Source organism: Biomphalaria glabrata, chromosome 11 (genome assembly GCF_947242115.1).
Source record: "Biomphalaria glabrata chromosome 11, xgBioGlab47.1, whole genome shotgun sequence".
NCBI lineage: Eukaryota > Metazoa > Mollusca > Gastropoda > Planorbidae > Biomphalaria > Biomphalaria glabrata.
This window is the reverse complement of record NC_074721.1, coordinates 11632316-11658128: the sequence shown is the minus strand read 5'-3', so window position 1 is coordinate 11658128 and position 25813 is coordinate 11632316. Positions and strand designations below refer to the sequence as shown.

At 36.8% G+C, this 25813-nt stretch overlaps 1 protein-coding gene across 7 annotated transcripts in view; it reads right to left on the bottom strand.

Annotated features, from left to right (window-relative positions):
* Nucleotides 1-10462: 10462 nt before the first annotated feature.
* LOC106054815 (F-box/LRR-repeat protein 7-like) overlaps nt 10463-25813 on the bottom strand; it is a 111576-nt gene continuing 96225 nt past the window's right edge. For all 7 annotated transcript variants that reach the window (XM_013210854.2, XM_013210856.2, XM_013210852.2 and 4 more), the window contains 5 exons: nt 19609-19743; nt 18633-18822; nt 17686-17920; nt 16042-16153; nt 10463-14796 (listed from right to left, as the gene is read on the bottom strand). In XM_013210854.2, the coding sequence (XP_013066308.2) occupies nt 14410-14796; nt 16042-16153; nt 17686-17920; nt 18633-18822; nt 19609-19743 (1059 nt within the window). In that variant the 3' untranslated portion in view covers nt 10463-14409. The remainder of the gene's footprint in view (nt 14797-16041; nt 16154-17685; nt 17921-18632; nt 18823-19608; nt 19744-25813) is intronic.

Sequence of the window (25813 nt, the reverse complement as noted above, 5' to 3'; positions counted from 1 at the left end):
CCATTGATTTCATTATATAATAAAATTAACCTTCAATTTTGTGTTTCAAAAGCATTTTTTACATTAATTAGTTCCTTATATCTGTGACTACAGATTTCCTGACGAACATTCTTTCATTAGACAATACCGTAATGAATCGCGTACTAAAAATTAATTCGTTTAATTGTTTACTTTATAATCCCATCCCTAGATCTAAAACTCTAATTCAACTCTAAGATGATAAAACTTCTCTTCGCACAGATAGTTTTATACTTTAACACATAAACATATTAATTAAAGTCCATTCATTTCATATTTTGATCACATAAACATTCAAATTTGGTTTTCTAAAGCTACATTCGTTTACGACAGCTGCGAAGCCGAGTTGAGATAGGCCTAGATCTATATTCATTCATGAATCGCGTACTAAAAATTATTTCGTTTAATTGTTCACTTTATAATACCATCCCTAGATCTAAAACTCTAATCCAACTATTTCAACATATAAATATATTAATTAAAGTCCATTCATTTCATATTTTGATCAAATAAACATTCAAATTTGGTTTTCTAAATCTACATTCGTTTACGAAAGCTGCGAAGCCGAGGTGAGATAGGCCTAGAAATGGCCTAGATCTATATTCATTCATGAATCGCGTACTAAAAATTATTTCGTTTAATTGTTCACTTTATAATCCCATTCATTTAACAAAGCTATCGCTCTTTTCGTTTTTAATAGATAAGAATGTATCGACTTCGGGTAAACCATTTTCGCAAAACTAATTTTATTTTCGTAGCGAAAGAGTATTAACGTGAAAGGATCATTAGCTACGTTTAACATACATCTAAATCCAATCCACTAGATTATTCAAAAGCAAATGTTTTAATTAAAAAAAAAAATGGATTTTCCCCTATTAGCTATTTTGATCTGATAGCTTCATTCACACTATTTTTACATTGACACATTCGCTTTACTCATTACATTATTATTTTGTTTAATTGTTTACAAAACACTCTCCGTGACTATATCGACAGTAATGCGCAAATAAAGACCCGCGGGTCGCGGGTAACATATGTCTAGTATATATATATATATTAGTGTGTGTATATGTAGTTAATCTTCATTACATTCTTATCTTTCATTCTTTCAAACGTTTTTTCTACTCTAGAATACTCTCTTCCAATAATTAGTGAAAGGTAGTACACACCGACAAGGGACAGCTACAGCTAGGAAGTCTGGGGAGCGCCGTAAGCTCCCCCAAGCTTTATTTCCGTTATTTTAAGCTCTAAAAAATGCATATTCTGAGGTATCTACAGTGCAATTAGCCTGCTACTCTTCCGCTAAAAAAAAATCAAAAACTAAATCTTCTATTCACTGGAGTTCAGCGACTGGTAGAAAATGGTAAAATGCTTTACTTTTGTATTGGAAGGGGTGGGGGGGGGGGGAACCACAAAACCACTCATGAAATTTGGTGACAGTAGTTTGCATAAGTTGGCTGCACTGGGGAAGTAAGTAAAGTTTCCATTCAGACAATGAGATCTGAGGTCAGTGATGGTTTGAATTCCTCCTCTCTCGGCTACGCCCATGTGTTTTATCATAGGTGTAAACTTAATTCAATTCAAAATATATAAAGTTTGATAACGCATCGAAAACTGGATGTATGCTTTCATAGGCTTACATAATGTATTCTATTTATAGATCTACATGTATGTAGTCTGAAAACTATAAACACTACAATAGCAGCCTTAATGAGTTTCAAACTTTTTGGGATTACTTATAGATTACAGAAGTTTCTTCAAAAAAATAAAATAATTAGGTCCTACGCATTTCACGTGTCAATCTTGTCATGCATGTTGATCTGTGACTTAAAATATGCTAAATCATTGGTTTTCCTGTCTGACAACCCATTCCTTTAAAGTGGTATCACCACAAATACAAAACTAGGGGTCTATCGAGCCGTCATCCTCCTCTACATTGCTCTATGCCTCAGAAACGTGGATAGTGTAGAGTTAACATGCAAAGAAAATGCATGTCTGTGAAAAATACTGAATGTCAAATGGCAAGACAAAATACCAGATACTGAAGTCCTTCAAAGAGCGGGTCTGCAAAGCATCCACACACCCTGATGCAGTCCCAGCTGCGATCGGCAGGACACGTATGCAGAATGGAAGACCACCGCATCCCTAAACGACTCTTGTATGGCCAACTAAGCGAAGGAAATCGCTCTTAAGGTGGTCAAAGAAAACGCTTCAGGGACACCCTCAAAGCTTCTCTGAAGGCGTTCAGCATAGACCCATCCACTTGGGAGACAGAGGCACATGACAGAGCATCATGACGTCGCGCTATGAAAACCGGCGCACAGGTTGCTGAGGAAAAGAGAACAAAGCTGGCAGAAGAAAAAACGCCAGAGAAGAAAAGCAAGGCCAATGACACTAGCTCCAGCTGGAATAACCAGCAAGCATTCCGGGCTCACGAGGAGACATAAAGCCCCAGTGCAAGGCCCTCAGCCCCCTGGATGACAAAGTGATCATAATCGAACTACGATGGACGAACTATATATATTCCTTTAAAAGATAAGAGAAAGCAGAACGGTTAGAGAGGTACTTCTTAATGTGAAAAGCTCTTGCTTTGTCCTAGTACATTCTCAAAAACGAGATTTGTATATGAATATATTATTTGAAATATAAATGATTCTAAATCTCCTTTCATTAAATATCGGATGTGACAGCGCTATATAAATTATTGTAATTATTGTAATAATTTTCATCATTAATGACTTCATACTAGGCATAAGTTTGCCATTAACCATACCGGTATAAAATTGATTTAGATCTTGATTTATGTTTTAATTCAATAATATTTTTTTTAGTAAGCCTTAAGTGTAGTATTTTTAGATCTACGTTATTACAAATAAACAACAAGAAACTTACTTTTTTCTTTTCAAATCGCAGAAAGTAGAACTTTATACCCATATTGAGCTATGAATAAGTTGGGTGGTTTGCAATTTCGCGGCTGTGTTTATGTGTTTTGTTAAAGAGCTAATTGTCTCCCCTTTTGCCGCATTATATCAATGTTTTCTAACTTAACCTCTCCCATCCCTCTTTTTCGTTAACTTTCAATGGAACCATCAAAAAACGGGTGTGGGAAGGAGCGAAACAAAAATAGGAGTGCCATCAAAGGCCCATGCCGACCAGCAAAATGATCAGGCCAAACACAGTCTCGAAGACATCAAAGCAATGTTGAAGGCAATGCCGCTCATGCATAGCAGAAAGTATGGTCTAACGTTTTACAAATGATAATAAGTACAATGTATAGTGTAATTCTTAAAATTATATTCTTGTTGAATTTCAAACAAAATTAATTGTAATAATAATTAAAAAACAACAACAACAACAACAAGAAAACGTGTTCAGGCCTTTGTGTCTTGCTGCTGTCACTTTTTTTTTAAAGTTGTCTGCATTGATTTTTTTTCTTTGGTCGCTACCAGACCGGCCCATTTGGTACCGGCCCACCAGGCATTTGCCCGTTTGCCCATATAGCCAGTCCGCCCCTGGCCCGGACCCCCCCTCCCTAGCTACGCTACTGGGTAGTCCAATGACTAGAACGATAAAAATGTTGCATCGAAAGTTTACGAAACGTGACTTAGAATAATCAGAAGACTGTAAAACAAGTTCTTTATGCATTGTGGTATAGAAGGTAGTCCAGCACACTTTCACATGTTAACAGAGGCGTCGCTATTTAGGACTTGTGTCCTCCGTTGTGGTTACCCCCCCCCCCCCCCTTTTTCCCCTCATCACAATTTTCCATAATAAACTTTCCAAATAAAAACAAGCATTATTATTTAAATGTGTAAAACTCGGTGCTAATTTTTTTTTTGGTTAGATAAAACCAATCTTTCTTTTTATTACAAAGCTTTTATAAACTCTCTCTGTCTGTCTGTCTGTCTGGTAAAAAGTTTGAGAACGTTATTTCTCCCACACCCAATCTCGGATCGAGTTGAAATTTTGAACAATTATTTCTTTTATCGGACAACAAAGGAATCAATTTTTAAAAAATTAACCAATTAGTTAATTAAATATTGGTAATTAATTATTTTATTTGTTATATCGAACTAGGAAAAAAAATTTTACTTGACTGAAGTGGTGGTATAAACTGAATTAGTCTTCTTTTTAAGTCCTTGTTAGTCGACCCCCCCTCCTTTTTTTTTTAAATGCTTTTAAAAACCGATTACGGTAAAATCCACCTAGATATCCTTTTCTTTCTTTCCTACCCCCCCCCCCCCCCCCATTTTCCCAACTGGTCCAGATAAGTGATAGGATCACAGCGTATTGAGAAAGCTAAAAGCAGGAAATAGCGCGAAACAAAAACAATGGTAAAAATGTAATTAATCGCACAGATTTATAGTTGTTGGTCTACATGTATTACAAATGTAATTACAAGATTGATCCAAAATAATTGATAGGCCTACTGCTACATTTCGTATAAGCTTTGCTGTTGTTTTTATTTTTCAAGTATTTTTTATTGTTTTTCTTGGCAAAATGAAAGTTGCTGTCTCCTCTCTGATTTTTATTATTTTTTAAATTCTTATGTCATGTAGGGCATTCAAATGTAAATGCCTTCATTCGGTTATCCATTTTAAGTCTACGTTCAGTAAAAATGGTTCATAATTAGATCTTTAAATTTATGCATGAAAACCAATTAATCTAAGTGCCTCGAGTATATCAATAGCCTCATGGGCGTAGCCAGGATATTTTTCGGGGGGAGGGGAATCCCGCAAATATGTACATATTTCGGTCTCAAATTCATTGTTCTTTTGCATCCATGTCATTGTTTAGATCATTTCCTTCAAACTGAGATTTCGCACAATTCTGTATGGCTACGCCTATTTAGAAAGAAATAATCTTCCCTCTATCTAGTATATAAGTATAGTGCAAGTACCATCTCAATTCTCGATAACAATAACAATAACTTGTACAATTGATGCTAAAAGAAAGAAAGGGGAAACAACTAGATAAAGACTAGGAGTGGTACAAGTAATATTAGTTATGTCCCTTAAATAAAACAAATTTTACATTCATCCCGGTGGCCAGATGGTCTTAGCAGTGCGCGGGACCCTAGGCGAATGTCATATACTGGGCCCTGAGCCGTAACTTACCCCCGTAAGGGTAGACTATATAGGCCCTATATCGTACCACGTCACGCTAACGGGATTGTTTGCCTTTAACGCTGAAGGCCTTATTTTTGTTGCAAAATATACTACCTTAGGTAAGTACTGCACTACTGGCAGTTTAACTACATTTTGTAAGTGCTCTCCACCTTCTGAATCAGATACGTCCACAAAACGCGAAGTAAAAGACATCTGCTCTTTGTGGCTAACATCAAGCGTGCAGTCAAGGATGACGGGAAAATATGCCATCAGGTCCGAAAGCTCGTTTTGAATCCTATATCCGAGGTGCTGGTCGAGAGCCTCTGCGTTCTGAATTCGTCGAAAATGTTCTTGCATGATTGGGTCGAATTAGTCAAGCATCACAACCAAGCCTAAAAACTGACTTTTGTTGGGCAAATTAAGTTTCTCTGTTTCTCAACGAAATGCGCTGTTTATTTTTTGGCAGGTACTAGCCAGGTACTAAACATAGCTAGAATTTTCGCTAAGACTGCGCTCCAATGCAGTTTTTCTTTTCTACTTTGTTTTAGCATCAAGTTATCCATTGAGCTACCATTAGAAATTCTCAGCTTAATCAAACCACGCTGACTATAAGTAGGCCTACTTAAAAAAGGATGTGACTTAATAAAAAATGATAGTCTTCAATGTCTACTTATATCAACTCAAATTCTCTATTCATTAATTATTTTCTACAATATTTTATTTATTTCTCAGTGACAACAGAACAGGAATCTCCTATCGCAGGGATAACCTCAGGCGCGGGGCCCCCTCTCAAGCGCGGGGCCTGGGGCGTTTGCCCCACTTGCCACCCCCTAAGGCCGCTACTGCCGGTGGCTCTACACTTAATGAAGAAATTGGCCTGCTTCAGAACATCTTTTCATTCATTAGAGCAATGATACCCAAAATACGGTCTGCGGGCCAGATCCGGCCCGCGACGTGGTTTCATCCCGTCCGCCGAAACGTTGGTACAAAGTGTAGAAAATTCTCTCCCCCTCCTTTAAAAAAATGGTTGTAAAATGTATCTCTACCTAATTTAGGGCCCTGAATGTTTCTCTTATGGATTGGTACCATGGCATTTAACATTTGTAGGCTATGGAATGGGAGAGCCGATAAAACTACAAATGGAATCTACCAGAAAAAAAAGTGAACGGATCTTTACTTTGTGATGGACAGGGGCGTAACTAGGGATTTGGGGGCCCGGGGGGATTGACCTCTTTGGGGGCCCCTTGCATTTTGACATTCGACATATGACATGGAATAATGTACGCAAAAATATATAAGCCCCAAATCAAATTGGTTCAGTATATCAGTAAACTTTAAAAAAAGTAATCAAGACTCTTTTAATGAATAATACCTTTGTTTATTAGTTAAATAATGCACAAGTGACAAATCTCAATTGATATCGCTTCACGTCGTGCATTCTGTGCAGCAAAGACATCTATAACATCAACTACATCGATACTTTCTAGTATTTGTGACTTCACTAACATTAAAGCCATGATAAGCCTTTCTTGCGTCATTGTGCTCCTGAGATAGTTTTTGATGAGCTTGAGCTTTGAGAATGATCTCTCACATGACGTAATGGAAGTGGCCTGAGTTAGCGGTATTCGGAGGAGGTTGCAAGGTTGGAGCACACGTAATTACCATATGAAGCCTGTTTCCTCAATATGTCTATTGGTGATTGTATTACTGGTTTGTTGATGAAAAGTGCTCGTGCATCAATGACATCATTGAAAAAGCGATTTTCCATTTATTTCATCATACAAACAGGAAAAGTAGCACAGTTTGTCATAAGCGGGTCTTCATCTAACAGGTGTCTTGGTTCAAGAAGAAACCCAAAGGTATCCATTTTCTTTCCAGCCTTTGAAATCTGCCCTTCATCTCCATATGAAAGCTGTCCAGCACTTCTGTCGCAACACGTTTGAATTGCAGTTCTATTGACAGTCCTACATAAGAACTCAACTTCCCATCAAGTCTTTTCTTTCTTCTGGTTGTTTTGATTACAGGGAATCCATAGTATTCACTACCTTCTTTTGCTTTTTTGATGGATTGGGTTTTTGTCAGTTTCTCATCATTTTGCAGAAAGCATGAAAGGGTACTAATTTCTTTAGCAGCTTCCCGTATATGCAGTCCAGACTTTTGTAGTTTCTTCTGAACTATATTAATTGGGAGCAAGAGCTTTGACCAGAATTCAAGATAGGCAAAAAATTCTTAATTTTCCACTGCATGAAGAAGATTCTGTGCTAATATTATATGGTATTACGTCATTGTTGGTTGTTTATGTTTTGTGCGCAAGCGAAAGGATTCAGAGCATACAAAAGTGGGAAAGATCCATATCTCGTTATGCTCGAGTATAGAAATACTCCGATAAGTGGACTGCCGTATTCACCATCACAACTGATGACGAGTAGAAGACTCAGGGAATCATTCCAACTGATCCTAAACTATTGAAACCATCGGTAGCTGAAAATGCAGAGACATTACTCAGCGAACGACAGATGAAAAGCAAAGTGAAATACAATGCAAAAGCAAGACTACCTAAAGATTATTCTGTGGGAGAGTTCGTCTAGGTCAAACATGGCAGAAAGCTGTTGTCATAAAAAACATTCAGCACCCAGATCTTACATCATAAAGACAAACGGAAAAACATACAGAAGAAATCAACGCTTTTTGAATAAGAGTTTCGATGAAGACATCTCTGGGTACTATGATACCGATGGAGACAATGAACTGCAAACTGTTGGAACAAACGAAACAGACAGTTATAGACCAACGTCTAGAGAACTTGTTGTGCCAGTCAAGACAACCAGAAGTGGACGAATTGTTAAAGTTCCCAGTAGACAGGGCCGGCCTTAGGCCACTGCAGCCTTTGCGGTCGCAGTGGGCCCCGCACTTTCATATGACGCGCTAATTCTAAGTGTACATTATTAAATTAAACCATTATAACGTATATAAAATAACAGGGTTTTCGCGACCTCCAGATTTTCCAGGGCATCTAGGAAATCTCATGAAAAGGCAAAATATACGATAAATTCCTGAACTTTTTTTGAATTTATTCAAATCTCCTGAAGAATAGACGAAATTGACATTTTGGGGTGCCTATAAATAAAAAGTGGCATTGCGAGCTTTCATTTGATAAAAATGTATTGCAAAGACGAAAGTAGGCCTATTTTCTAATTAAAAAAAAAATAATATTGACATTATGCTCATCCCTACCCAGACTAGGCCCCGCGCGATCCGTTTCGCATAGGGCCCCGCAAATGCTAGGGCCGGCCCTGCTAGTAGATATCACTCTTAAGAACTTTAAAAGGAAGGGTGTGATAACTTCAAAAGGAAGGATGTGCTAATATTATATCATATTACTTCATTGTTTGTTGTTTCTGTTTTGTGCGAAATCAAAAGGATTAGATGGAAATAAAAAGAGAGTTTCCATTGGATTGAGGAAAGATGAATAGAGGGGTAATAACTCGAGTGTGAAGTTTAATTCTGAAATTATAGACGCCAAACCCAAATAATGGACTATTCTAGCATTATTAAGAATAACTTTTGGATCTGTTATACTCGATTCTGTAAATTTTACTTCAAGGTTAATTAGTGTAGCCATAAAATACTCGCCATTTAGATCTATTATTAGTAAAGGTAACAAGATACCTGGAATTCGCTGTATATCATGCAGTTTTATTCGTGGCAACAAAGTTTAAAATGTAAGACTAACTTAAAAAAAAAACTCTGATCTCTGTGGGAAAAAATATTTTTAAAATGTCAACAAAGTCAACGTACTGATAGACCTAGATCTAGGTTTAGTCTTTGTGATAAATTTTTAATCCATAAATGTTGAAAAAAAAAGACACCCGTTGACACTATTTGTCAATGAAATATATTAATTTATATATTTACAAATAAATTTCGGACACCCATTTGGGGGCCCCCCCTAGGTGGGGGCCCGGGGGGATTTTAAATTTCTCCCCCCCTCCCCCCCCCCCCTTAGTTACGCCACTGGTGATGGAACATAATATAAGCCAACTTATTTGTTTTGTAAAGTGTGGCTGTCTTAAAAACACAACTACATCTAAAAGAATTATAAAACTAATATTAAGGCATTCTTGGTTTGAGCCACGAATAAAAGATTGTTAAACTACGCCTAGAAATTGGAGGATTGAATGGGAATATTTAGCAAAAAAGAGACAAGAAAATGAGTCGTTGGTAAAGTTATCTAAAATGTTGCTGACATATTAAGAAGAGAAATGGAGCAAGTTTCCGACGCGTAAAAAAAAAAAAAAGATCCACTTTCAATATCCCATTAATTACTGTCAATACTAGAACCACAAGTTTCTTCAATTTCAGATCAACTTTATATCGGGTTTTTTTTTGGAACATTTTCGGCCATATGGCCAGCGACACGAGTGTCAAAAATTAAAATGGCCTGCATGTCAAATTAGGTTGGGCATCACTGCATTAGAGCACGGAATGGGTTGCCTGAGTCAGCCAGGAAGAACCAATGAATTGGCAGAGTTTAAGTCAATGATTAACATGCTTGACTAGATTGACCTCGGAACACATTTAGGATTTAGGACGTAATCATCTTCTATTTTGAAGTAACGTCCGTATTTTATAAGATAAGACATATTTCTCTTGAGCTTCTCTCTTCATGACAAAAAGAAAATGTGTACATCTACTGCCACTGCATCATCAATAAATCGTAAGTTTGTGGCACCTAACTTTGGGTTTTTTATATCTCTATATATACTATTTTTTGCTCCATTCTTTCAAGTTGACCTGCTTATCGTAGAGTGTTGTTTTATTTTATTTCCGTCCCTGTGGATAAGTCTTCCTAAAGCTGCTATATCTCCTGGTTAGTGTGTTTCCTCCATGCAGTAATTAGTAATTCTGTAATTAGATAATTTTGAAAGTTTTAGATATTTAACATTATACATCAATTGACCGTGTTTTTTTATGAATGGCTTTGGTCTAAATTATTTCGAATGAACACCTTTAGGAAGAGCCTGCTACCTCAACAAATACAGTGCAAACATGTTACTATTTTTTTAATTGAACAGACTTTTAAAACAGTGGCGTAGCTAGGGTGGGGGGGAGTATTTGAAAATCCCCTCGGGCCCCCACTTGGGGAGGGACCCTAAATGAGTGCTTTTTTTTACATTAAATATTAAATATTACGCAAAATGCAGGGTCCCCCAAAGAGGTCAAGCCCCCCCCCCCGGACCCCAAATGATGGAAAATTCCTAGCTACACCCCTGCTTTAAAAGAGTCTACGTCTTAATGGAAGAAAAGAAAATCAAACAGAAGAAAACACACAACTTATGTTCAAATAGTATTTATTGACAGAAACAAACAAGTGTCATAGTATTTATTGACAGAAACAAACAAGTGTATTTATATAGATTATTGTAGGACATTGAATGTAACAAGAAAAACAAGACAAAAACTTTATTAAACAGATTTAGTACAAAACTGTACCAAATGTTAATACATAATAATAGTTTGTATTAATATAAACATTATGTATAAATAGTATCCATATCTAAGAACACGTTTGGAACACTTTTATAGTAGCATGGAAAATGTTTGAGATATCACAAGACTGTGGAATGTGATGAACAATGTATGTATATGTACATGACACTCTCTTTCCCAAACATCTCTTTAGGAATTTTAAAACATGGGAAATTGATAATTAAAACAATAGTGCGCCTGAATGAACCAGTGAAACAAAAAAGTCTGAAACAACTGATAAATAAACATAACATGTAGAACATAAAAGCAGCACTAGGCTACAATGATTATTGTGAAAAGGTTAAGAAATTAAAATGAGACATAGATTGACTCCAACAAAGACATGAACCAAAGATCTGCAACCTGGCAAGACTGTCTAAAGGGGACAAAATCTAATATATGACGACCATTTCAGGCCACAAAAGAAAAGAGCTTTGAAAGAGCTTCTAAAGATTTCAAGTTATCTGACCCAGGGTCACACTATTACAAGACCAGGAACCCCTTCCCCCATATCACAACACACACTTTCACCATCAATTAAATATAAAAGCCAACACATTTTGGAGCCGAGGCTTCTTCCAAAGACAAAGATTCTGTCTATTTGCATCTGTATCTCCCCCAACAATAGAACTTTTTATATATAGTTTCAAAAGTGGTAATAATTTAAGTTATCAAAGTAAACTTTGAAACATTGTACTCTAGTGCTGCTAATATGTCATGTCCCCTCTTTCAACAGGCATTTCTTTATAAAATATACAAATATCATATAAAACAGATTTTTATCTTTTTTTGTTGTTGTTGTGTCTATTGTTTACTCAAATGAACAGAATCTTTCTTCAATCACTGTTTTGGTTGAATAACTAACTGTTATCAATGGACCTATCTGGGATAGAGAGATATTTACTGCTAATTATTTACATATTCTAAAAAAGTTTCTCCTACAGCAATCTTGTCACTCTCTTCTTTACATATGTCCATTACATCTTTGAATTCACAAGAATCTTAAGAAATCATGTGAATAGTTACAACTGACAGTTGCTACATTAGAAATAATTCATCCTATTAATGACAGTTGCTACATTAGAAATAATTCATCCTATTACTGACAGTTGCTACATCAGAAATAATTCATCCTATTACTGACAGTTGCTACATTACAAATCGTTCATCCTATTAATGACAGTTGCTACATTAGAAATAATTCATCCTAATACTGACAGTTGCTACATTACAAATCGTTCATCCTATTAATGACAGTTGCTACATTAGAAATAGTTCATCCTATTACTGACAGTTGCTACTTTAGAAATAGTTCATCCTATTACTGACAGTTGATACAATAGAAATCAATCATCCTATTACTGACAGTTGCTACTTTAGAAATAGTTCATCCTATTACTGACAGTTGATACAATAGAAATCAATCATCCTATTACTGACAGTTGCTACTTTAGAAATAGTTCATCCTATTACTGACAGTTGATACAATAGAAATCAATCATCCTATTATTGACAGTTGCTACATTAGAAATAGTTCATCCTATTAATGACAGTTGCTACATTAGAAATAGTTCATCCTATTAATGACAGTTGATACAATAGAAATCAATCATCCTATTATTGACAGTTGCTACATTAGAAATAGTTCATCCTATTAATGACAGTTGCTACATTAGAAATAGTTCATCCTATTATTGACAGTTGCGACATTAGAAATAGTTCATCCTATTACTGACAGTTGCTACATTACAAATAGTTCATCCTATTACTGACAGTTGTTATGATCCTTTCATTCTTCCTTTTACCGTCTTCCCCACATCATAAAATCTAAAAGATTATACAGACTACACAACATCACTAAATAGTAAGACAATCCTCAAGCTTATGTTTCAATTAACAAAATTATGAACAATTATGGTCTTGATTGTAGCTCTGAAGTAAGGATACATTGTCTTTTAAAAAAAAAAAACATGTACATTTTCAAATTATCTCACACAATCTGAATAAATAAATAAATACACAACTCTGCAAATTATTGACATTTTTACACAAAAAATATTAACAAATATATTACAGCTATTTTGTATATTGTCAGAAAACAGCATGAGCTAAATATCAACCAACTGTACATCAACAAAGTAGAGTTTCATTAAAATTTGTATCAATTCAATCATTTCATACTTTATAATAAAAATAATTCATATTTTGTACTAATAAAAATGTTCAATTTTAAAATCCAAAGATTGTAAATTTAAAATTTTTTAAGTAAACAAGAAGTTAATTAAATGAATAATAAGACGTCTATAACTTTTCTGCTCAAAATGAAATTAAACATTTGGTGACATTGAACTCAACAGGCCTTAAAAATGGACACCAGTATTGGAGTCAAAAAGCTGGCAAGTGTTAGTAGTTTTAAATACCTCGGAGGTATTTTAGATGTAGGAACCAAACCTAAACTACTAGCCAGAATTGCACAGTCCACAGAAGAACTTGCAATGCTTAAAACAATCTGGAAAGATCAAGGCATAGCCTAAAATCAGACAGGTGTGCTTCTTGGTCACATTCTTGTATGCTTGTGAATCTTGGATGCTAACTGCAGAACTAGAGAGTAGGATCTTAGCAATAAAACTCATATACTGTAAAAGAATCCTAAGTACAAAGACTGCATCATGAACGAGGAGATAACAAACAGGATCACTGAATAGGGCCCCACGATGACCTGCTGACCACTGTCAAAAAAACGCAAACTAAAACTTTATGCCCTTAACACAAGGTGCTCAGTGCTAATAAATGCCTTCCTTCAGAGAACAGTACCAGGAAAAAGAAGAAGATGTAGACAATAGAAAGACATTATAAAAGAATTGAAGAGCCTGTCACTGAAAGAGATTCTATCCAAGGCAAAAGACAGAGAGGAATGAGAAAGACAGTTAATAGACCATGTGTGGAGCCCCAATGGTTCAACAGATTAAGGGATAGGTGAAGAAGACATTTAATTGTTTCATTAAGCTTTCATGTCTAGCTGGTTTAACCAAAGTTCCAGATTTAGTTCAAGGAACAACTATGAAGACTGAATAATGGCTGTACAAAAAAAAAGGGTTCAAAACATTGGTTCAGACACATTTATTTAAATATTTATATGATTGTACTTTACAGTAATTAGCTTTTATTGTTACTGAGGTGGGGAGAAAGAAAGGGGAAAATTACAAATAATAGAGTGAAAGAGTGAAGTTAGCTAGAGATTGAAACAACCCAAGATAAAGTCCCAAGTCTCATAATAAGAGTAGAATTTCTTTTATGTTTCAGATGCTCCTTCAAAATTAAAGATTATTACATCCTAGCCCAAACCTCCTGCAGGATGATGGGGGATTGTGGTGGGCTGGTTTCAAATCCATGACTATTGAGACAACAGTCCAATGTGCATATCAAATGACCAGGTAAACAGAGAACATATGTCAGCTCATAAACAAAGGAAGATTTTGACAAATCTAATTATGAAACTTTTTTTTTTTTTATAGAGTAAAGAAAATTCTATAGACCATCATCACAAATGATAAAAACTTAGTCAAGAATCATGAAAGATTATACTAGTCTATATTATCACGTTTAATAAACACTTAGCTAATGCTATAAGACATTTGGTCTGTTAAGTTAAATGTTTTTAAAATAGTGTACATGAAAGTATTTCCTTAAATATGAGTAGAGCTAGATGAAGACAATGTTTCTGTAGAACTGCTGGCAACTAATTTCACGCTACTTATAAAACACCTGGATTGGTGTGTTCAATAATAGCTCGCTTACAATATTTTCTGACAACAGCATAGGCATCAGCAGACAAACAGCAGTCCTGAACATGAAGCTGCTGAAGTGAATGGCAGTTAAAGGCTACAACAACAATGCCCTTGTCAGTTATTGCATCGCAGGACTTGACACCAAGCTTCTTTAGCTGTGGGCAGTAGCTGGACAAGGCATACAAGCCTACATCTGTAATGTCACATTTGCCAATGTCCAGGGAGCGTAACCTTGGGCAGTTCCTGGCCAGGAATTCTAAGCCAATGTCGGAGACAGCTTCGCATCCTCGGACATTCAGGTATCGAAGTTTGCTACAGTTCTTGGCAATGTTGATGACACCTTCATCAGAAACCTGAAAACATCAAGGCACATGATTATACTAGCTTTTACCATTATACAAATGTGCTGTGAGTTAATACTATTAACAATTCCAAACAAGAAATAAATATAGCTTAATTAATTGGTTTAGAAATGAGTTTGTACTGTTACAAGCCAACACTCTGGCTGGCAAAAAGGAGAACTATTCAATACTCAGAAGAGACAAAAGCCCGAGCTAGTTTGGTCATATTGCAAGACATGACTCACTGCGATAAGTCATCATTAAAGGTTCAGTGGAAAGAGCATGAAAAAAGGGTTTGTAAAAGACTATGTAAAAGAATGGACCAGTCTTTCTCTTGATGTTCTACTAGGAACAGCTGATGACTGGGAAAAATGGAGGGATTTATTACACAAACTGTCACAGCATCCCTATGACAAAAGTCAAGAGACAGATGAGAGATGAGAATTTATTGGTTTAAGGACTTTCACAATTTTTTATAAGGTAATTCAATCCAAGCTATTGTGGAGTTCTGACTGTGTGACAAAAAATAAGTTTGAAGTCAGGAAGTTGTCTAACATTTTACTAACCTCTTTAAGTTTAAAAAAAACAAACTATTATGAAACTATTCTACTTTATTTGTAACCCACACTTAAAAATGTGTGCCACAGCAAAATGGTTCAAAACTTTTTAAAGCCTTCCAAGAAATGTTTTATTTCCCTGGCATTTCAAGGAAGTTTTTCATTTCTTTTTAGTTACATTGATTTCAGAATTAAACAAACATAGCAGAGAAACCCACTAGGTTAAGTGATAAAATGTGAATATGATTTACATAATTGCAAATAAAAACAGAAAAGGTACATATTGTTTGAGTTAAAATAACATAAGAAATCTTTTATTTTGTAAGTATATAAATGTCATATATTTTTTTTTTGTTAAAAACTTGAACAATTTTTATTCATTAAAGAAAAAGATAATTAAATTTTGAAATTATATATATATATATATAATTTAAGGAAAACAATGTGTAAAAGAACCTTTTTTTTATATATTAAAAACACCAGACAGCTTCTGCAATCATTAACTCCATCACATCATCACCTTATGGGCTTATTTACACAATTAAAGTGTAAAGAAAAACTTTGTAAGCTCAAATTCAATCTAATACACATATCTGACTCAATATTCCCAAAATTTGAGATTAATATTATTGTCTTTATAAATGTTTGGAACCAACAAAAAATGAAACGGCAAACCAAGCATAACTAGAATAGAACTGACCTTCTCACACTTGGCCACACTTAGATATCTCAGATTGTCCCGTAGCTTGGCAAGCTCTCTCATGGCTAGGTCAGTGATGTTGAGACAGTCACTCATACTTAGCTCTCTTAGACTGGAGATAAAATTGTAATTATAGAGTTAGGAGAAGAAGATAAAGGTAGTTACTTTATTATATCATAAAATAATTTTAAAAAAGGTTCCCTTATAGACTTTGTGGACTATAAAAACCTGTCAAAATATAAACTAAAATAAAAAAAAACTCTGAAACTATTTCAATAGGCTTTAAAAAAATTTCAAGAACGACTTTCATCCATAATTAAAATCATTTTAAAAAACGGGAAGTAACTTAAGCTAGATTACATGCAGCAATCATTATAGTTATGTCCCTTGAATCATTAGCTCAATCTTTCTTTTTCTTTCTTTTCCTCTCTTGGAGTGAAATTATAATCAATTATTCTAATTGCTTAGAGTGAAGAAAGTATTCCAGCATAATGCAAGAAAAATTAAGCCTTATAAAAAATGCTTGCTAAAAAGTTATGCATACAGAAAAGGAAAACAACTATATTCCTTTAATTGTATAAATATTTCACACACAGATAATAGTTATTAATATTATAAATCAAATCTTTAAGTATGTTTTCAACTATATAGTAGAGTAAGGACAGGACTAAAATCACTTATTTGCACAGAATATTTTTTAATGTTACAAAATAAAAATAAACAAGCAAACAAAAATTGGGAAAACTTTTTCATGGTAAACTAATAGATGTAACTTTTGAATAAGGGTGTCAAGTCTTTTTTTTCTTTCAGAGGCACTTGAATTATGGGAAGCATCAGTCACAGAGATAGAATTATGTGATAGTTATACAATGAAACATTATAGAACACATAGAAATTTTAACTTATGAGGCCCAAGAAGACACTCAATGAGTCACAAGAAGACATTAACTCTTTCGGAGCGGTGTTACTCTCAGTGAGTAACTCTGCTAGCACTGGTGAGTGCAGCATTACTCTCAGCAAGTAACTTGGCTTATAAGTATTTATTTCACAATCTTGTTTATGTTTAACTTTCTATTTCTCTCTTTCTTTTTATTTGCCAGATGGAAGAGTGATTATTCTTTGTTTTGGTAGTAAATTCAGTGTAGTACCAACAAGTTTGTTTTTTTAAAAAGACAACATTGTGTTAATGGTTCCTCTTTAATAATTTATTTCCCCGGACTCAAAAAATGTAAATAAACATTTTCTTAGTGATTAAATGTGTTTCAAAATTGTGATTTTCAATATTTATGGATTAAATGTTTAATCAAAAGGTTAAATCTTTCAGTATATCGATTTTTTAATGAATTTTTAAAATATATTTCCTTTTTCCATGCTCAGTTTACAATCAATGAAAAAAAACATTTCTTTAATTTATTTTATTTATTACACTTTTGTATCCCATTCATTTTCCTTTAAAATAGAATCTAATATGTTTGATTATTTAATGAAATAAAAAACTTATGTTATTTTTAGTAACTCTACCCCCCCCCCCCCCCTTTTTTCAAAAAAATTTTTTTTTTCATCCCGGAAAACTACCTTTTTTTGTTCAAAATAATTTGCACTGAAAAAGTTAAATATGTCCCCAATATGATAGTTAAACAATACCTGGTACAATTATTGGCAATGTAGCTGACTCCTAGGTCAGTGATGAGCGGACAGCGCCGCAGATAGAAGAACAGCAACTGGGTGCACTGCGAAGTGATGATCATCAGGTCCTGGTCAGTAATGTGTGGACAGTCTGTCATGTCTAGGTACCTCAGGTAGATTCTCTCCAAGTGATTTGAAGGACTTTGTGATATGACAGAGTCCATCAAAGTAATACAGGTAACCTTGGGGCAGCCTGAAATGAAAAACATCCTTATGTTATTAAATATCTCAAAGTTATTACATATTCTTTGTGTTATTAGATATACTTAAGTTATTATTGTGAGATGTGTGTGAGGCAAAAATCTGCTTGGCTACCTATCAAGAGGGCTTGAGTTTGAAAAACAACTCAAGCAAAGTTGTGTTTGATGATAGTCTAAAGGGCAGCATGGAAACCTTCTCCCAGATAGCCCTCCTCCCCCACTGTTTTACTAAAACAGATTGGACCATAGTGCACTGAGAATACTATAAGCAAGAAAGATGCACTATGGAAAAGCCATTTATTATTATGAATCTTAATTATTCCTATAATATTAAATATATCAAAGTTTTTAAATATTCCTATGTTATTCCATTGATTAAATGCTTTATAAAATAATTAAAATAAAATTAACTTTATTGAGTTAAGCATTAAAAGATTCAGTTCTGAATATAGTTGTCAGATTGTTGAAAATAAGCATTCAATAGTAAGTTGAAAAGTGGTAATATATTTGAATATTTAAATACAGTTCATTTTATCTTATTATTACAGATGTTTTTTCAAAGAAGAAGATAATTACATATTTCACTTATACACAGTTCAATTATAAAACAGTTGTCAAGTTTAAACAAATTTTACTCATGACACACCTTGACATATAAATATATATTGGTTTTATATTCTAAAAAGTTATTAAGGTGTTAATCACCAGTGACATCCAATCTCTCCAGGTTGACACATCGAGATACTGCCTCTGTGACACCTTCATTAGTCACCAGGTGACATTCCTGCATGTCTAGATATCTGAGTTCAGGGCATCTCTTAACTGCTGTTTGCAAGCCACGATCAGTCAGCCGTGAACAGAAATTGATGTTGATCTTCTCAAGAATCATGCAGATCTATCAACATGTTTAGAAAATGTTGTTTAAAATTAATGATATTGGTTTAGTTGATTGACAGATGTAAGTTTGAACTAACTCAAGTTAGATAAAAGTTTTCCATATTTTGGACTAATAAATATTTCATTATTTATTTATATATATATATATAATATATTTCATATTTGTTAAAATGTCTCTGCTTTTTAAAGTATTTGAAGAGAAATAATTTTTTAAATGTCTATGTACTTATTAAAGCTACTTTAAAAACACCTCCTAAAGCCTTTAAAAGAAATATATAAAATCATACAGTGAAATATATTTTTAAAATCTGTCACAATTCTTTTATTAGGTGGAAGGCAGAGAAAAATCAAAAAGATAAAATGGTACACTATAAAATGGATTGGTTTATTATTTTTCTATCATCTAAAAAAAGAATGAGATATAGAATAAAGGTGTCAAAGAATTAGAAAGAGAGCTCACCTCAAAGTGTAGAGAGTATGCAAGGGGAAATAAATAACATTAATTTTTATTTTTAACAACTTGTAATAAGAGAGACAAGATAAAAAGTTGGAGACACTTGAAATGTCAATGATCTTAATGAAGAAAAAAATTAGCTTTGTGCATGTGAATAAAGGTGACAAAAGATAAAGATAGCTAAATAACAATGTAACAGGATTGAGCAAAGAATAAGACTGCTCAGTAAAATAAATGTTATGAAACACACTGAGTGCTTAAACTGCTTGTCAACAACCTATGTCACTTTAATTGGTCCAACACTGGCTTAAAATAACAAAGGCAGCTAACCTTGGGTGTGTTGTAGCTCAGCCTCCTAGTCAGATACTTCAAAGCTCTATCAATATCAATGTTTGGGTTATTGATCACAATAGAGGTCCAGAGAGCAGGGTTGTCCCAGACTGCATTGTACCATTGACGGCATACCTGCAGCACAGAGAAAGATATTGTTACGTATTTCTGATTTTCTGGCTAAATGTACTAGGCACACAAATAAAAGAAACACTGCAAAGAACTTGACGACTCAACTTTCAGCTTTAAATAACTTTATTGAATTATAACTATAACAATTTGTCACTGTAACATGTAGCGTATACGTCTTACATCGACTGTATCGACTGTAATGGCTCAAGTCCACTCTCTTCTACTGTCTCGCACAGTAGAGAACAGTATCGACGACTGTACTGACTCCTTTCACATGAACATCTCTGGTTTATAAAGAGTCCCTAATCGCTTGTCTATTGTTGCAAAAACACTGCTAGTACCCTCTGGAACAACATGGGAGGAAACATCACATCCTGTTGTTGTTTATACATGTCGATACCAGAGGATGCCTGCTGCAGTGTCATCTCGCCGAGGTCACACGTAGTGACCTCTAACTGTCACTGTTCATTTGTCACAATGCCCCCCCTTCGTAAATCTGTTCGTCCTCTGGAACAACACGTGAGGCACGTCCCATCCTGTCTTTGTTTACATGCATAGATTCCAGATAACACTCGGTGCTGTGTCATCTCGCCGGGGTCACACATAGTGACCTCTACCTGTCACTGTTCATTCGTAACACTGCCCCCTTCTTAGATCTGTTCGTCCCGAACAGATTCTATTTCACCACGGTACTGATGGAGTCGGTCAACGTGGACAACCTTCAGCTTGGACCGTGGACTTTTCTGTATCCGGTAGACCACGTCGTTTATTCTTTTTACGACACGGTATGGACCTTCCCAGTCTCTTTGGAGTTTCGGGGATCTGCCTTTTCGTCTCTGTGGGTTATAGAGCCACACTAGATCATTCTCATGGAACCCCGACGTATTGGCCCGTTTGTCATACCTCGTTTTCATCAGGTCACTGTTGGTCTTGATGTTTCTGCGGGCCAATACATGAGCATTCTCCAATCGTCTTCGGAGATTGGTGACATATTCAGTTGAAGACACTGGCGTATCTCTCGGAATCCCAAATAACAGGTCACATGGTAGACGAAGCTCACGACCAAATAACATCTTCGCTGGGGTATATCCTGTGGTGCTATGAACGGATCCTCTGTATGACATGAGGAACATGGGGATATGGGTGTCCCAGTCGTCTTGTCGGTCATCAGTAACCTTAGACAGATGTTGTTCTAGGGTTCTGTTGAATCGCTCCACCATTCCATCAGATTGCGGATGGAGAGCTGTCGTGTGAGTCTTTTCGATGCCAAGTGTCTTGCACATCTCCTGGAAAACTTTGGACTCGAAGTTCCTGCCCTGGTCAGAGTGCAACTCATTAGGTACACCAAAGCGACTGATCCAGTTATCCACGAGTGTTTCGGCCACTGTGATAGCTTCTTGATTTGGTATGGCATAAGCTTCTGGCCATTTGCTGAAATAGTCCATGACTACCAAGATGTATTTGTTTCCTTTCTTGGTTTCAGGAAATGGGCCTGCTACATCTATTGCGATCCTTTCGAATGGAACACCAACATTATACTGTTGCAAAAGACCCCTAGTTTTGCGTCGAGGGCCTTTTGCTGCCGCACATATGTCGCACCTTCGACACCATTCCTCTACATCCTCTCTATATCTGAACCAGTAGAACCGCTGACGAACCTTTTCCAGAGTCTTATTGACACCAAGATGAGATCCGCTAGCGCCATTATGCATCTCTTTCAGTACTTCAGCAACTCTCACCTTCGGTAACATCAGCTGAAGGCGATTGGATGTTCCATCAGCAGATTCCCAAACTCTTTTGATGACACCATTGACCAACGTCAGCGAGTCCCACTGAGCCCAGTACGCCTTGGTGGCTACCCCCTTCTCAGAGATGTCTTTCCAATCTGGCCGTTGTCCATCTTCTTTCCATAGAAGAATGGGAGCCAGATCTTCATCTTGCATTTGGTCCTCTCGAATCCTTTTATCACACCAGGGTCCGGAAACATCTACTCCGAGCCGAAGACAATTGACAGCTACCTCCTTTTCCTCAGCCTTCTTGCAGTGCTTACATTCTGCTTTGCAGGGTCGTCGAGACAGTGCATCAGCATTCTGGTGAATTTGCCCTTTTCGGTGCTTAGTTTCAAATTCATAGGTTTGAAGACGTTCGATCCACCTTGCCACCTGACCTTCAGGGCTCTTAAATGAAAGCAACCATTGCAGAGCTGCGTGATCTGACCTTAAGATAAATTTCTGCCCGTATAGGTACTTGTGGAAATGTTTTATTGCATCCACAGCAGCCAGCAATTCACGTCTCGTCACACAGTAGTTCCTTTCAGCTCTCGATAGGCTTCGACTGAAGTATGCGATGACTCGTTCAGTTTCATCCACCTTTTGGGACAAGACTGCGCCTATTCCAGTGTTGCTTGCATCTGTGTCGAGTATGAATGTCTTCCCTGGAATGGGGTAGGCCAATACTGGTGATGAGGATAGTGTGTTTTTCAGCCTCTCGAAAGCTTCTTGACATTCAGATGTCCAAATAAATGGCCTCTTTTGCTCTGTCAGTTGATGAAGGACCTTACAGATGTTTGAGAAATTTGGCACAAAACGTCGGTAGTATGTACAGAGTCCCAAGAAACTTCTCAGCTCATGGATATTACTTGGCGTAGGCCATCGTTTCACTGCCTCAACTTTGTCAGGGTCAGTGCTGACTCCGTCATTTGACACAATGTGACCAAGGTACTTAACGTTTTTCCTGAATAAGGAACACTTCTTTGGGCTGAGTCTCATTCCCGCACTTCTTATCCGTTGAAATACTTCCTTCAGATTTGCAAGGTGCTCTTCAAACGTTTTGCCAATGACAATAATGTCATCAAGGTAAACAAGGCATGTAGTCCAATGAAGTCCTCGTAAAACCCTCTCCATCAATCGTTCAAAGGTGGCTGGTGCGTTGCAGAGACCGAATGGCATCACAGTAAATTGCCAGAGGCCATTGCCAGCAGAGAAGGCGGTTTTCTCTCTATCATTGGGATGCATTTCAACTTGCCAATACCCACTCTTTAGGTCGAGAGTAGAAAATACCTGGGACCCTGCAAGCGTGTCCAAAGTATCGTCGATTCTAGGAAGTGGATAACTATCTTTATGTGTGACTTCATTCAGAGCTCTGTAATCTACACAAAATCGCATAGATCCATCCTTCTTCTTTACTAAGACAATAGGCGAACACCAAGGACTATTTGAGGGCTCAATGATTCCTTGCTGCGTCATGCCCTCTATCATGTCCATAGCTTCTTGTTGCTTTGCTAGCGGCAAGCGACGTGGTGGCTGTCGAATCGGTCTGGTGTTTCCAGTGTCTATTCGATGTTGTACCATGTTTGTCCGTCCGCAGTCTGTTTCATCAGATGGCAGAATATCTTCAAACTCAATGATCAACTGTTCCGCTTTGCTGTACTGCTCATCTGATAAATTCACTTTCATTTCTGTCAGGAGCTTGGTAATTTGTGGATTGAAAGGTTTGGTGGAATTAACGATCGTGATATCATTATTACAGTTTCTGATCAGGTCAAGAGTATTACATATTGCGATGGGGCTGTCTTTCTCTAAATGTCTCTCCTGTAGGCCGAGGTTCATGATTCTGACGGGCACCTTTTGATCTTTTCCGACAAGGACCAATGTTTTTCCTACTGCCATTCCGCTGTTGTCATTTTCAATGCCTTCCACTATCGCCGTCATCGTTGCAGTTTGACCATGCTCTAACTTTCCCCAGATAATTGCTTCAGACTGAGCTGGCAAACTTGTATCTTCTGTTAAAAGGATTCTTTTTATTTGACCACTCTCTTCATCTTCATCCCCGAGCAAGGGAATCTCAACATCACCACATTTCAAAGTACCACCTCCGATGTTCAAAGAGAATTCACATTTCTGCATAAAATCGAGCCCAATAATACAGTCATCCGTAATGTTAGCGATCAGAAATTCATGTATAAATGACTGATGCCCGAGCTCAAAGTTTATATTTGTCAGTCCATGTATAGGCATCATCTCTCCACTGGCCGTCTTCAAGGAGTAAGAGTTCACTCTCTTGATTTCGTTCTTTTTGACAATGTCTGGACGAATGACTGAACGTGAGGCACCAGTATCTAGAAGAAAACGGTAATTTCGAGATCCAATTCTACCATTGATGTACAGACTTTTATTCTTCCCTAACACAGCGACTGGAATTATAGTTGCAGGGGCTGTCATGTTCTTGATCGCCGATTTTTGCCCCATAAAACCGGCGAAAGTTAGTTTCCCTGGTAGACATGAGCACCTGACCTTGCATCTGTCTCCTGTCTGTGCTGATACTCTGTTTGTCGGGGAAATCTTCTCGTGCAGTTCCTTTGTAGATGGCCAGGTTCTCCACAATTCCAACAACGTACACTGGTTCTATTCTGTCCTTCTTGCTTCTTATTTGGTCTGCGTTCTTCTAGCACTTCAGTTACCCTTCTGAGAAGTTGTGTAAGATCTTCTTCTTGGACTACCAGCATACGCCCATGATGGATATTCTTAGAGGCGTCTTTGGCGGCTTCATAGGAGAGGGCGTAGACCAGAGCTTCGCTGGATTTGCGCTTACCACTGATTCTTATTGCCTTCTTCAGTTCTGGATCTCGAATAGCATCAATGAATGCATCAGTGATAATGACGTCCAGAAAGTCTTGTGCTGCTGTTGGATATGCCAAATGAGCAAGACGTTCTATGTCCGCCTCTAGCTCTTGCAAGGTTTCACCGGAGCGTTGTTGTCGGGTTTTCAACTGAACTCTATAAACTTCTTGTAAATGTTCGTCTCCGTAACGGAGCTCCATAGCCTTAACAATGGCAGCGTAATCTTGTTGATTTGTTATTGACTGAAGCAGTTCTGCTGCCTTCCCTCTTAAAGCTAACACCAGAGCAGTCGCTTTCACTTCTTCAGTGTTCCAGTTATTAACCTTGGCCGCTGCCTCAAACTGTCTTTTGTAAACAGTCCATGAGATGGATCCATCAAACACAGGCGGCTTTATCTTCCCAGAGATTTCGGGCACTAATGTTTTTGTTCTAGTACCCTGTTCCTTACTCAGTTGTTCTTGGACATGAGTCCTTATCTCTTCCATTTCTTTTTCCACGGTGTTGACTCTCTGGTCAATCTTCTCGTTCATAGAGCTCATCTGTTCATTTACTTTTTCATTCATGGCGTTTATTTTCTTGAGGCTCTCCTTCATTAAGTCCATCTGGCCCTGCATGTTACTCAGGATCTCTGTCATATCTGGGTTTAATTCAAATATGTATTCATCTGGATCTTGATCTTCCTCAATAAGGGCCTGTCTTAGGCGTTCTGTTAGTGTTTCTTTGTTACCATTGAGCTGCAGACCTCTCTCACGAAGTTCTTGCCTTAATTCTTTGACCAACAGCTGGTTAAGTAGTTTCCTCGAAGACATTTCAGCCAGAAAACATCCCACTTCTGACACCAATTGTTACGTATTTCTGATTTTCTGGCTAAATGTACTAGGCACACAAATAAAAGAAACACTGCAAAGAACTTGACGACTCAACTTTCAGCTTTAAATAACTTTATTGAATTATAACTATAACAATTTGTCACTGTAACATGTAGCGTATACGTCTTACATCGACTGTATCGACTGTAATGGCTCAAGTCCACTCTCTTCTACTGTCTCGCACAGTAGAGAACAGTATCGACGACTGTACTGACTCCTTTCACATGAACATCTCTGGTTTATAAAGAGTCCCTAATCGCTTGTCTATTGTTGCAAAAACACTGCTAGTACCCTCTGGAACAACATGGGAGGAAACATCACATCCTGTTGTTGTTTATACATGTCGATACCAGAGGATGCCTGCTGCAGTGTCATCTCGCCGAGGTCACACGTAGTGACCTCTAACTGTCACTGTTCATTTGTCACAATGCCCCCCCTTCGTAAATCTGTTCGTCCTCTGGAACAACACGTGAGGCACGTCCCATCCTGTCTTTGTTTACATGCATAGATTCCAGATAACACTCGGTGCTGTGTCATCTCGCCGGGGTCACACATAGTGACCTCTACCTGTCACTGTTCATTCGT